Source organism: Phoca vitulina, unplaced genomic scaffold (genome assembly GCF_004348235.1).
Source record: "Phoca vitulina isolate PV1807 unplaced genomic scaffold, GSC_HSeal_1.0 scaffold2, whole genome shotgun sequence".
In the NCBI taxonomy this organism is placed as follows: domain Eukaryota; kingdom Metazoa; phylum Chordata; class Mammalia; order Carnivora; family Phocidae; genus Phoca; species Phoca vitulina.
Genome location: NW_022589705.1, coordinates 79,927,414 through 79,940,847, shown reverse-complemented (window position 1 = coordinate 79,940,847; position 13,434 = coordinate 79,927,414). Strand labels below are relative to the sequence as shown.

The 13,434-nt window shown below is 39.7% G+C and overlaps 1 protein-coding gene across 14 annotated transcripts in view; it reads left to right on the top strand.

Moving 5' to 3' along the window:
• The window catches only part of MED18 (mediator complex subunit 18), a 139,970-nt gene that overhangs the window by 99,360 nt on the left and 27,176 nt on the right, over window positions 1-13,434 (top strand). For 6 of the 14 annotated variants that reach the window (XM_032389963.1, XM_032389957.1, XM_032389948.1 and 3 more), the window contains 3 exons: window positions 6,672-6,695; window positions 7,628-7,801; window positions 8,566-8,646. In XM_032389963.1, the coding sequence (XP_032245854.1) occupies window positions 6,672-6,695; window positions 7,628-7,801; window positions 8,566-8,646 (279 nt within the window). Of the gene's footprint in view, window positions 1-6,671; window positions 6,700-7,627; window positions 7,802-8,565; window positions 8,647-13,434 lie in introns of all 14 variants that reach the window. The other 8 variants (XM_032389971.1, XM_032390019.1, XM_032390010.1 and 5 more) reach the window with 3 other exon arrangements.

The window sequence follows — 13,434 nt, the reverse complement described above, 5'->3', positions numbered from 1 at the left end:
GCCGCATCGGGCTCCCTGCCCCTTGGGGAGCCTGCTTCTCCCTCTGCCTCCTTCTCTCTCTCTCTGTCTGTCTCTCATGAATAAATAAATAAAATCTTTAAAAAAAAAAGTTGTCAAATATCTTAAAAAAATTTTTTTTTATTTACATGGGGCTTGAACTCACAACCCTGAGATCAAGACCTGAGCTGAGATCAAAGGTCAGACACTTAACTGACTGAGCCACCCAGGTGCCCCACAATTACCTTTTTTAAGTTTAAGGTATACAGCATGACTTGCCTTACATATATTGGGATCAATTATTTTTTATAATCTAATAGTCCTGGTTTTTTGTTGTTTTTTTTTATGCCCACTGAGTTTGAAACAGATCTTGTGTTTATACAAGCATTTTAACAGCATCAAAACTTTGTAAATGGAGAACATTAATTTGTGGTACTTACACTATTGCACTTACTCATTTTTGCCTTCTAAAAGAGGATTATTATTGGATTTAAAGGACTGTTTTTAGAAAACTATAACAGAAGTACAGAAAGCAAAACGTGCTGCTAATGAACAAAGCAGGCTTTGTCAGAGCACACCCACAACTTCCCTTGGAAACACTGCAAAGTTGTGACCTTCGGGAAGTAGAACTGGGCGAAGGAGTGCAGAAGAGAGTCAGGGTCTGTCTGTACTACAGGGACAGTTAGGTCTGGGGTCCCAGCTCCAGTAAAGTAGTTTTCTGATCATGACTGCATCAAGACGGGTGCCCTGGGCGACTTGCTATGTACACTTTTTTGATAAAGAGTCCAAGTTGAGAGTAAGGTTTTTGTTTTTGTTTTTTAAAGATTTTATTTATTTATTTGACAGAGAGACAGTGAACACAAGCAGTGGGAGTGGGAGAGGGAGAAGCAGGCTTCCCACTGAGCAGGGAGCCTGGCACTGGCCTCGATCCCAGGACCCTGGGACCATGACCCGAGCCAAAGGCAGATGCTTAACGACTGAGCCACCCAGGCGCCCTGAGAGTAAGGTTTTATAGTGAGGTGCCAGAAAATAATATATTCTCTCATGGAAAAAAGGCTTAAACTTTCCAAAGTTTTCCTGCAAGTAGAAAAAGGTGCTATGGAGAAAATCCACCAGAGCAGAGAGAAGGGACACTGATTTTTGGTTGGTAGTCCACATTTGATAACCGAAAATCCTATAAGGAGTCCATGACAGACCCCTATACTGTTGCTTCCTCCTCATTGCTGATTACATGTGGGAAGTGTGCCTGTTCCTTCTTTCTCAGAAGAAAGCACACCCAGATGAGTATGAAAAATATTTTTTTTTTTTTTTTTAAGATTTTATTTCTTTATTTGACAGAGACACAGCGAGAGAGGGAACACAAGCAGGGGGAGTGGGAGAGGGAGAAGCAGGCTTCCTGCCGAGCAGGGAGCCCGATGCGGGGCTCGATCCCAGGACCCTGGGATCATGACCTGAGCCGAAGGCAGACGCTTAACGACTGAGCCATCCAGGCGACCCTGAAAAATATTTCTGATAATTCTCATGACCAAATAATGCCAAGTTTTTTCTTCAAAGTGTTATGAAGTAGTTTATTTTTAATTAACCTACCTTTTATTTATTCCTCTGTTAATATTGTTACATAGCTACATTAAATTTTATTCATCCAACAATCTCCTTACTGATTTTGCCTCCAAATGACCATATATTTCTAAATCACCTTGCCCAAATGACTCCATCATCATGAGCTTGAGAACCCATAACTACCAATTTCAGAGCAAAATGAGTCAGATGGTGATGGAAAAGGAATGTAAAAAAGAGGAAATATTATAATACCGTTATTTTTTAAAGCAATATATTCCTATATAAAAGTTAAAAAAAAAAAGAGGATAATTAGTGAATGAGAGGTATATGAAAGGTCAAAAAGGAAAAACAAAAACACAAACATAGAGATGGAGAATGGAAAGGCAGAGAGAAAGAAAGTTCCAGACTAGAACTTATTAAAATTCTTTGGTCTTGGGGCACCTGGGTGGCTCAGTCTGTTAAGTGACTGACTCTTGATTTCGGCTCAGGTCATGATCTCAGGGTTGTGAGATCGAGCCCCATGTGGGGCTGTATGCTGGGCATGGAGCCTGCTTGGGATTCCCTTTCCTTTCCCCTTGCCCCTCCCCCCTCTAAAAATAAATAAAAATAAAATAAAATTATTTGGTATTGTGCCTAATTTAAGGACATGTGCTAATTATAATTAGCTGGCTGCTTTAATATGATACATGGTAAAGGATTTTAGTGAAGACAGAAACAGCTTTTATGTTGATCAAGAAATACGAAGTATTATTACTTGAAAGGTTTTTTTTTAAAGATTTTATTTATTTATTTGACAGTTTATAGGTGTGCTCTTGAATAATGGCTTAAAGTTGAGTTTCCAGAGCACTCCCAGACTAGTGCCATACCTGAGAGTATGACTTCAAGCCCTATCTCGCTCTCTCACATACTCTCTCAAAGCATGAAGAATTTGTCTGTCTCAACTTAAAAGCAAGATCTAAAGAATTGTGGTACAAAGTAGTCAGTGAGAAAAGACTCCAAATACAGAATATGGTTTATAAATAAAAAAGAAAAATCAGTAATCTGATGTAAAAATTATGTGCAATACTGATCCAAATTCAGAAGTTGATTGCTACATCCAATTTAAATACAAAGTAATGACTTCTAAGAGAAGTAAACAAAAAATTTATAAAGAACCTATTGAAATTTGAAGTAATTATAATGAGGTGGCAAATTCATTTATAAGGAGGCTTCAGTAAGAAACCTAATTTTAGACTTTCAACCCTTCATAAATTTTGATAGTGAGCAGTATTTGAGATGAATACCAAACTTGTTAAATTATATAAAATAGAGATTGGGGGTGCCTGGTGGCTTGGTCAGTTGAGCATCTCACTCTTAGTTTCAGCCAGGGTCATGATCTCCTGGTCATGGAATCGAGCCCTGCGTTGGGCTCTGCGTTCAGTGCAGTGTCTGCTCCAGGTTCTCTCTCTCTCCATCTTCCTGTCCCCCTGCTCGTGTTCTCTCTCTCTCTTTCTCAAATAAATAAAATCTTTAAAATAGAGATTAATACCAATCATCATGTTGTTGTAAAAATTAAATCATATTATGTGCCAGCTTAGTAAATTATATTCTAAAAACTTTTGTTAATGAATGAAACTGGATGTTGGAAAGACTTGTAAGATTTCAGCTTAATCTTTATTCTGAAGGCAGCATGATTGAAAGGATAGTAGACTTTTAAAGTCGCCTGGGTGGCTCAGTTGGTTGAGTGTCTTCGACTTAGGTCATGATCCTGGAGTCCCAAGATTGAGTCCCGCATCGGGCTCCCTGCTCGGTGGGGAGTCTCCTTCTCCCTCTGCCCTTCACCCTGCTCCTGCTTGTGCTCTCTCTCTCTCTTTCAAATAAATAAATACAGTCAGATACTTGGATTTGAATCCCACCTATATTTATTTATTTTTTAAATAAATAAATAGGGGTACCTGGGTGGCTCAGTCGTTAAGCGCCTGCCTTCGGCTCAGGTCATGATCCCAGGGTCCTGGGATCGAGCCCCACATTGGGCTCCCTGCTCGGTGGGAGGCCCGCTTCTCCCTCTCCCACTACCCCTGCTTGTGTTCCTGCTTTAGCTGTCTCTCTCTGCCAAATAAATAAATAAAATTAAAAAATAAATAAAAATAAATAAAGTCAGAGACTTGGATTTGAATCCCACCTATATTATGCTATAGGCAAAGAGAAAGCATCAAAAGAATGAAATATACAAAGAAAAGCAGTCCAGTGGGAGGGAAAAGGCCAATTAAATGACATTTATAAGGTGTTGCAATTAAATAAACAAAATAACTCAACTCCCAACTGAAAATACTATACCCAGTGAAAATATCCTTCAAAAATGATGATATAAAATTATCCTAATTGTAGGGGCACCTGGGTGGCTCAGTCAGTTAAGCGTTCATCATCTCTCACCAGGATTTCTGCAGTAGTCCACCAGCCTCCAGCCTTGCCTCTCTCCAAATGCCACTCTTCTTTCCACACTCAAGCCTGAGTTGCAAATCTAACCACATCACTCCCAAATTAAATTCTATAGTAGATTCCCATGGGGCGCCTGGGTAGCTCAGTCAGTTAAGCATCTGGCTCTTGATTTCAGCTCAGGTTATGATCTCAGGGTCCTGAGATCAAGCCCCACATCGGGCTCTACACTCAGTGCCAGAGTCTGCTTGAGATTCTCTCTCCCTCTCCTCCCCCCACCCCTGTGTGCTCACATGTGCGTGCGCTCTCTCTCTCTCAAAATAAATAAATAAATAAAATCTTTTAAAAAATTATCCTAATTATAAGCACAGGATTACAGAAATAAAGATTTGAGAAAGCAAATATGTAAGAAATATAAAAGAATATCATTTGTTAAAACAACAACAATAATAATGTTTGCTGTGGTTTATTGTTATGTCTATGTAGAAATAAAATATAACAACACAGTAAATAGAGTTGAAATGTTTTAAGTTTCTTGCATTGTTTATTAAGTAAATAAAGCACTAACAGTGTAGATTCTAATAAGTCAAGGATGCACAGAACAAATCAGACCAATAGAAAATAAATAGCAAAACAGTAGACTTAAACCCAACTGTGTCAGGAAAAACATTAAATATAAATGTACTAAGCATTCTAAAGATTTTTATTTATTTATTTGACAGAGAGAGACACATCGAGAGAGGGAACACAAGCAGGGGGAGTGGGAGAGGGAGAAGCAGGCTTTCTGCCGAGCAGGGAGCCCGATGTGGGGCTCGATCCCAGGACCCTGGGATCATGACCTGAGCCGAAGGCAGACGCTTAACGACTGAGCCACCCAGGCGCCCCTATACTAAGCATTCTAAAGGACAACAGTTGTCAAACTAGATAGAAAAACAAAATCAAGGCAAAGTGTTATTAGATTGACACAAGGAATTTCATAATGATAAAAGGGTAATTTAACAAAGATATAATAACTTTAAATTTGTACATATCCAATAATGTAGCTTTAAAGTATATAAAGTAAAAAATTAATAGAACTAAAAAGAGAAAGAGACAAATCCATTTTCATAGGTAGAGCTATTAATATACCTCTCTCAGTAACTGATAGAACAAGCTAACAAAAAAGAGAATGTTAATGATTTGTATAATGTGATTAAACGACTTGAGTTCATAGGCAGATGTAGAACACTACCCCCTCAACTGCACGATATACCATATTTCCAAGTGTACATTAACATAATTAAATCTGGAAGACGAAAACTAGCTCCCTGGCTAGATTGGCTGTATCTCATTGAGGAACTTGACAGACAGGAACTTGTCTGTGATCCGTTCTCACCTAACACCCCTCAAGCTTTCTGGCTATTTTTCTTTGTAAAAGTATCACATAGCACTCACCTCTTCTTTCATATTGTTAATTTGTTGTTTTGTTTTTTGAGTTTTTATATTCTCTTCCCTATTACTTTTAATCAAACAGGCATTTTCCTGTGTATCATTTGGAACTGAGTAACATCTATTCGGTGGGTGGGTTAGCAGGATATTTCAAATTTCAGTTCCTCCTTTTGCCTCTAGCAAGTAAGATGACTATGAACACCTGGTGGTGCTTAGCTCCATTTCTGAAAGTATCATCATTAACATATGCTAAATATTATATGATATATCTGCAATGTCTTGAGGTCTCATTGACATTTTATAATTGGGAGTTTACGGTCTTAAAGCACTGACTCTTAAAAGGGATACCACGTATTCACCCACATGCCACTCCTGGGGGTGCATCCCGGGTACCACTGAGGGGAGATTGCTGTGACAGGAGTTGTTCTGATGTCTCTGCAAGTAAACTTATACAAATATGGTCTGGCGTTATAATAACTAGATTCTCTTGCATTTCGTGGAAGGAATTAGAGTAGTTGAGACCCAGGATGTGTTCAAGTAAATTATGCAACTAGGAAGAAAAGAGTCATTGTCCTCTCGTCTCCATCTGTTGCACTTCAGTAGCCAGAACCCTGTTTGGCCTAAGTCATCAATATATAGCAAAATAATGCATCCAGCAGTCACTGCTGCAGTCACTCTGATCATGACAATTGTGTAAATCTGACTTTCATCAGCAAGTTTCCCTAGACTCACATCTATCAACTGAAAAAGATTGAATTTGGCAACTGTTTCTTAAGAAAAAATAATAAATTCTTGTTGATTGTGTATTTTATGAAAAACTACAGTTGTTTTTTTTTTTTTTAAAGATTTTATTTATTCATTTGAGACACAGAAATACAGTGAGAGAGAGAGAGAGCATGAGCAGGGAGAGAGGCAGAGGGAAAGGGAGAAGCAGGCTCCCCGCCGAGCCAGGAGCCTGATGTGGGGCTCGATCCCACGACCCCAGGATCACGACCCGAGCCGAAGGCAGACGCTTAACCATCTGAGCCACCCAGGCGCCCCAAAAAACTACAGTTTTAAAAGAAACTTTTTTTAGTGCATATATTATGCCCATTTAGCCCCCCAAAAAAGAGCGTTATTTGCTTCAGATGTGAAATTGTGTACAATAAGCATGTTAATTTATTACATGTGATAATATAGTATGTGGTCCTTGATGTATTTCTGTAAAGTAAAGGTTCCACTTTAATTCCAGGATGGTTATTCCACATGACTCTTTTTTTCTTCTCCTCTAGACTTCTCCAGAGAACCCTGGGACAGTAGGTGGAGTGCAAAGCTGTATTGTGTTGCCTTCCTGCTTTTTTTGTTGCTTTCCTGCTTTTATTTATTTTATTATTATTATTTTTGGCCCAGTCTTGGCTGCTCCTTTCTCTGCCACTAAAGCTAACTAACTAAACCCTGCATGTGTGGTCATTATGAGGGATTCATTTCATTTTCATTTCAGTCCCGCACCTATACCGTGCCAGTTATGTTTTTTGTCATATCCTTAAGATCATGATTGTCCCTAATGTACTATTGTGATAGGCAAACTGGAATCCCACCTCTTCTTTCCAAAAAGATTACACTTTAAAGCACTCTCTGTAATGCCCCAGCTCCAGGCTCCTTCCAGTGCTCCAAACTTAGGGTCTTGTGAAGGGAAAAAATAATCTGAAAAACAGATACAAGTAAGGTGTTAACATTTTACCCCCTCTGAACTATTAATGTCCTGAAAGAGGAGGGCAGGGGGAGGGGAGTGTTTAGTAGGGAATGATGACTCACTCACTAAAGAGGGAACTCCCCATTTCAGTGACACCTGAGGCAGTAATGTTAGCTGGGAGGCCTCCCCTGTGCCAAGAGGTTGAGATCGGCAGCAGCAGTAGGCCGCCCTGGGGCAAGGTCTCATGCATATTGAAAAGACGTGTGTGTGTGTGTGCGTGCGCACCTTTAAGAGATTTTGAGCTGGTTATGATCATCTCATTGAATTTTTGTCCTCAAATGATGTCAGCTTGGTTTGGTTCCTTTTCCCTCTTAGTAATTTATCTGTTATGGATTTTGATGTTTGGTGTCCGTGTGATGTCAAGGAATCTGTCTGCATGATTGTTTATCATTGCTCTGATCCTTTTGAACTACCACAGGAAGGGACCTTTTAAAAATTATGCTGACATAATAAATTGGCTGTTGTTTTCCCTGTGTGCCTTTCACCATACTACAGAAGAAGCAAGCCAGCCCACCGCAGACCCAGGCATGGTCGTGGACAGTGTGGAAGCAGGAGACACAACGCCTCCCACCAAAAGGAAGAGCAAGTTCTCAGGCTTTGGCAAGATCTTCAAGCCCTGGAAATGGCGGAAAAAAAAAAGTAGTGATAAATTCAAAGAGACATCAGAAGGTGAGACATTAAGATTTAAATATATGTTCTGAGTTACAGAGTTTCTTATTTTAGAAGTATCTAACTTTCTCATTCTCTTCCCAAGCTTCTATAACCCCCTATTTGAAGAGGGAATTCAGTCTTTTAGGAATAAAACCAAGTGGTCACTCATTAAGTCTTATATACTATAGTCTCATCCCCAGATTGCTATTTTGATGGGATTAAAGTTTATCAAGTGGTGAATGGAGTTCCTGAATGGTAGAAAATCTAAGATGCTTTTTTTCCTACTCTGACCACTTTCAGAAAAAGTTCATCAACAAATACCTTATTACTGAGATGACAATTTTTTTTTTAAAAGATTTTATTTATTTATTTGACAGTAAGAGAGAGAGCGAGAGAGGGAACACAAGCAGGGGGAATGGGAGAGGGAGAAGCAGGCTTCCCGCCGAGCAGGGAGCCCGATGCGGGGCTCGATCCCAGGACCCTGGGATCATGACCTGAGCCGAAGGCAGACGCTTAACGACTGAGCCACCCAGGCGCCCCTACTGAAATGACAATTAAAGAAAGAGCTAAAATTATATAAGGATAGTTCCTTTTGAAAATGCTGCATTCCTAATAACATAGGATATGAAAGAAATTATTTTTAAATTTGAAGTTAGTTTTCCTGTTCTTTACAGAGAACAGAAAATTGAACCACTTTATTCTTTTACCTGTTGAGTTAGAATGCTTAAAATTGACCTTTAACTGACACATTTCTGAGTGCTGTTTTCCAATTTAATATTAAGTTTTAGAGCGAAAAATATCTATGCGAAAACCGAGAGAAGAGCTGGTTAAAAGAGGGGTTCTGTTGGAAGACTCTGAGCAGGGTGAGTTTATAAATAAAATACTATATGTCTGTCTCTATACACTTGGTGTTTGATTCTGACTAGGCATTTGAATTTTCTTTTGTTATTGCTGTTGGGAGGGAGGGGAGATTTTTTAAAGCTGTTCATGCATCTAGAATATTTTTTTTCAAACTTCTACAAAAGAGAAAAAGACAGCTCAGTAGAAGAGTCTACAAAAGCGCTGGACAGGGGCGCCTGGGTGGCTCAGATGGTTAAGCGACTGCCTTCAGCTCAGGTCATGATCCTGCAGTCCCGGGATCGAGTTCCGCATCGGGCTCCCTGCTCAGGGGGGAGTCTGCTTCTCCCTCTGACCCTCCCCCCTCTCATGTTCTCTCTCTCTATCTCATTCTCTCTCTCAAATAAATAAAAATCTTAAAAAAAAAAAAAAAAAGACCTGGGGCGCCTGGGTGGCTCAGTCGTTAAGCGTCCGCCTTTGGCTCAGGTCATGGTCCCAGGGTCCTGGGATCGAGCCCCGCATCAGGCTCCCTGCTCGGTGGGAAGCCTGCTTCTCCCTCTCCCACTCCCCCTGCTTGTGTTCCCTCTCTCGCTGTGTCTCTCTCTGTCAAATAAATAAATAAAATCTTTAAAAAAAAATATTTGTTCATTTTTAGAGACAGAGCACATGTGAGCGGGGTGGGGATGTGTGCAGGGAGCAGATGGAGAGGAGAGAAACAGACTCCTCTCTGAGCACAGAGCCCAACACAGGGCTCCCTCTCACGACCCTGAGATCATGACCTACACTGAAGTCAGACATTTAACCAACTGAGCCACCCAGGCACACCCTCTGGAAACATTTCTTTCTTTCTTTCTTTCTTATTTATTTAAATTCAATTAATTAACATATAGTGTATTATCAGTTTCACAGGTAGAGTTCAGTGATTCATCGGTTGCATATTAACACCCAGTGCTCGTTCCATCACGCACCCTCCTTAATGCCCATCACCCAGTTACTCCATCCCCCCACGCACCTCCCCTCCAGCAATCCTCAGTTTGTTTCCTATAGTTTTTTTTAATTTTTTATTATTATTTAGTTAGTTTATTTTTATTTTTTTATTTTTTTTGTTTCCTATAGTTGAGTCTCTTGAAATAAGTCAATCAGAGAAGGACAATTATCATATGATCTCACTGATATGAAGAATTTGAGAAACAAGACGGGATCACAGGGGAAGAGAGGGAAAAATGAAACAAGGCAAAACCAGAGAGGGAGACAAACCATAAGAGACAGGAAACAAACTGAGGGTTGCTGGAGCGGTGGGGGGTGGGAGGGATGGGGTGGCTGTGTGATGGACACTGGGGAAGGTATGTGCTATGGTGAGCGCTGTGAATTGTGTAAGACTGATGAATCACAGACCTGTACCCCTGAAACAAATAATACATTATATGTTAATAAAAAAAAAAGAGTCTGTTACAGTTTGTCTCCCTCTGTGATTTCATCATTTTATTTTTCCCTCCCTTCCCCTATGATCCTCTGTTTTGTTTCTTAAATTCCACATATGAGTGAAATCATATGATAATTGTCTTTCTCTGACTAACTTATCTCGCTTAGCATAATACTCTCTGGTTCCATCTATGTCATTGCAAATGGTAAGATTCATTTTTTTGATGGCTGAGGAATATTCCATTGTGTATATATGTATGTATGTATGTATATATGCACCACATCTTTATCCATTCATCTGTCAATGGGCATCTGGGCTTTTTCCACAGTTTGGCTATTTGGAAACATTTCTTAATGTCCTTGATGATCACAAAAGTGTCCTTGTAGTATCATTGAAATTTACGTTTATGTTTTATATATTTTTCTCTACTAATGTTATACTTGACAATAAAAAAACTAAATACTAATAAGATATTTTGAGAGAATTCAGTGCTGTGCTATCTATATTTGATTTATTTAAGGAAGGCAAATATTTTTTGTGGGAATGAAAATACCTAGTGAAGGGAAAATATTAAAACATAAGCAAGAATAACTGATTTTTTTAAGGAGTCTCAACTTAGGGATGTAAATATGAAATGATTTTATTCTAATAATTACGTCCTAATTTCCTATGCTAAAGGTGGCCATTTTCTTGGTGAGGGGTTAAAAAAAAAAAAAGGACTGTTCGCTCTTCCTTCCAGGTGTCTACAGGTGGCTGTGATCTTTTTTCTTTTAATTTTTTTTTTTTTTAAGATTTTATTTATTTATTTGACAGAGACACAGTGAGAGAGGGAACACAAGCAGGGGGAGTGGGAGAGGGAGAAGCAGGCTTCCCGCGGAGCAGGGAGCCCGATGGGGGACTCCATCCCAGGACCCTGGGATCATGACCTGAGCTGAAGGCAGACGCTTAACCGACTGAGCCACCCAGGTGCCCCTGTGATCTTTACCTCTGAAACTGAGTGGCTTGTGAAGGATCCTCGGAGCCGACCTTCTCTGTGTCTCTGTACGATCTCAGCTTTGTGCCGGCTGTCGTACTGTGTTGCTTTCCTTTATTTTTTTTGTTTGTTTTAATATATATTTTTTAAAGATTTTTGTTTATTTGTTTTAGAGAGAGAGAGAAAATGGGGGGGGAGGGGCAGAATCTCAGGCAGACTCCAAGCTGAGTGCAGGGAGCCTGATGCAGGGCTCAATCCTGTGACTCCGAGATCATGACTTGAGCCAAAATCAAAAGAGTCAGACGCTTAACCAATTGAGCCACCCAGGTGTCCCTATTTGTTTGAGTTTTGGGGATTTTTTTGTTTGTTTTTTGGTTTTGGGGTTTTTTTGGTGGGCAACAAAGCAAAGTTTATTGAGCAATAGTAAAGTGATAGTACAAAGCCCCCGAAGAGGGAGGGAGACCTGAGAGGGTTGCCCGGTTTGAGTTTTTTGACCAAAGTTGTCTCCATGCCCAGATTGCTTCCCTAATCTTCTGTTTGTCATAAAGATCATGTTTTGGTGTTTCAACATTCATTTAATAATGTCAGGACTTTTCTCCAATGTGTGATTTTTTATGAAGCAGCTTATCGAAAGAGTTAAGACTACAGTACGTTGGCTGTATTTCATTTCTCTTCATTAGAGTTCCTTTGCATGAGACAAATCTGAAAACCACATTTTAAAACTGTATCCTGTCCTTTGGCCAATGGGAGAAAAGAACCAAACCAATGGAATTTTACACTTTTTAGGTTTTGAACCATATTAATATATTGCTTATTCACAAAATTTAATTAAATTGTATAGACTGAAGATTTTTTTTTTAAGATTTATTTATTTTGGGGGCACCTGGGTGGCACAGTCAGTTAAACATCTGCCTTCAGCTCAGGTCATGATCCCAGGGTCCTGAGATCAAGCCCCACATCGGGCTCCCTGCTCAGTGGGGAGCCTGCTTCTCTGTCTCCCACTCCCATTGCTTGTGCTCACACTCTCTCGCTCTCTCTCTGTCAAATAAGTAAATAAAATCTTGAAAAAGAAAAAAATTGATTTATTTTAGAGAGAGAGAACACAAGTAGGGGGAGGAGCAGAGGGAGAGGAAGAGAGAGAATCCCAAGCAGACCCCTCGCTGAGTGCAGAGCCTGATGTGGGGTTTGATCTGACAACCCCAAGATCATGACCTGAGCTGAAATCAAGAGCCACCCAGGCGCCCCTAGATTGAAGATTTTTAAATCTCAACTACCTAAAAATTTTTAAGGGTGGTGGAGCAGAGGGAGAATCTTAAGTAGGCTCCAGGCCCAGTGCATACCCTGTCGTGGGGCTCGATCTCACAACCTTGAGATCATGACCTGAGCTGAAATCAAGAGTCAGACACTTACTGAGTACCCAGGCACCTCTCAACTATATAAACATTTAACAAAGAAACAAACATGAAGAAAAATTACTAAAATATTAATTAGCATTGGTTGTTAGGATGGGAATACAGGGGCTTTTGTTTTGTTCTGTTTTGTTTTTCTGAATTTTCTACATGGTTAGCTATGAGCATGGAAAACCAGTTTTTTTATGAGACTTTGAATTTTACATTTGGACATAAAATCTTCTAGGTATTTTAGGTGGTTAACTATAATTGTAACACCTCTGTTGTAGCATCTTCGAACCTTGCTTTTTTTTTTTTTTAATAATAGCCATTTCTTACCCCATGCCCTCTTCTGCCTCACCTTTCTTGCTCACTCACTCACAAACCCCGTACATTACTTGTTTGTTGTTTTTCACCTTCATTCAGTTTCTTTCGCCCTATGCTTCCTATTGGCTCTTGATCCAAGTTGTTTTTAGCCTACAAGCCCAAAAGCCCAATTGATAAATGAGTTGTAGCCATTTGGCAAGATACTACTCTGCCAACCAGAGAACTGACTGAAAGCTTTACTCTAGGAAAAAACTCTGAGATAGACCTTGGGGCCTGGCTTCTATATCTCCAGTTTAGGCCAAAAGCAACATTTGAACTTTGAAGTTTTTTTCATACTCAGACACAGCTTTTGGCTTAAATATATAGGGTTCTAACTTGAATATATTATAAAATATTTAATATGTTTTCTAAGATGGGCATGGACATTCATAGGTGTTAAAGCTGGATACTGCTTATACTCCACTCTGTTAACATTGTAGAAAACCTTTGCATTAAATATAAGAAATTTTAATAGACACATGGATCAGTGGAACAGAATAGAGAGCCCAGAAGTAAACCCACGATTATATGGTCAATTAATCTATGGCAAAGGAGGCAAGGATATACAATGAGGGAAAAATGGTTTCTTCAACAAATCGTGCTGGGAAAGCTGGACAGCTCCATTGACAAGAATGAAACTGGACCACTTCCTTATGCCACACAC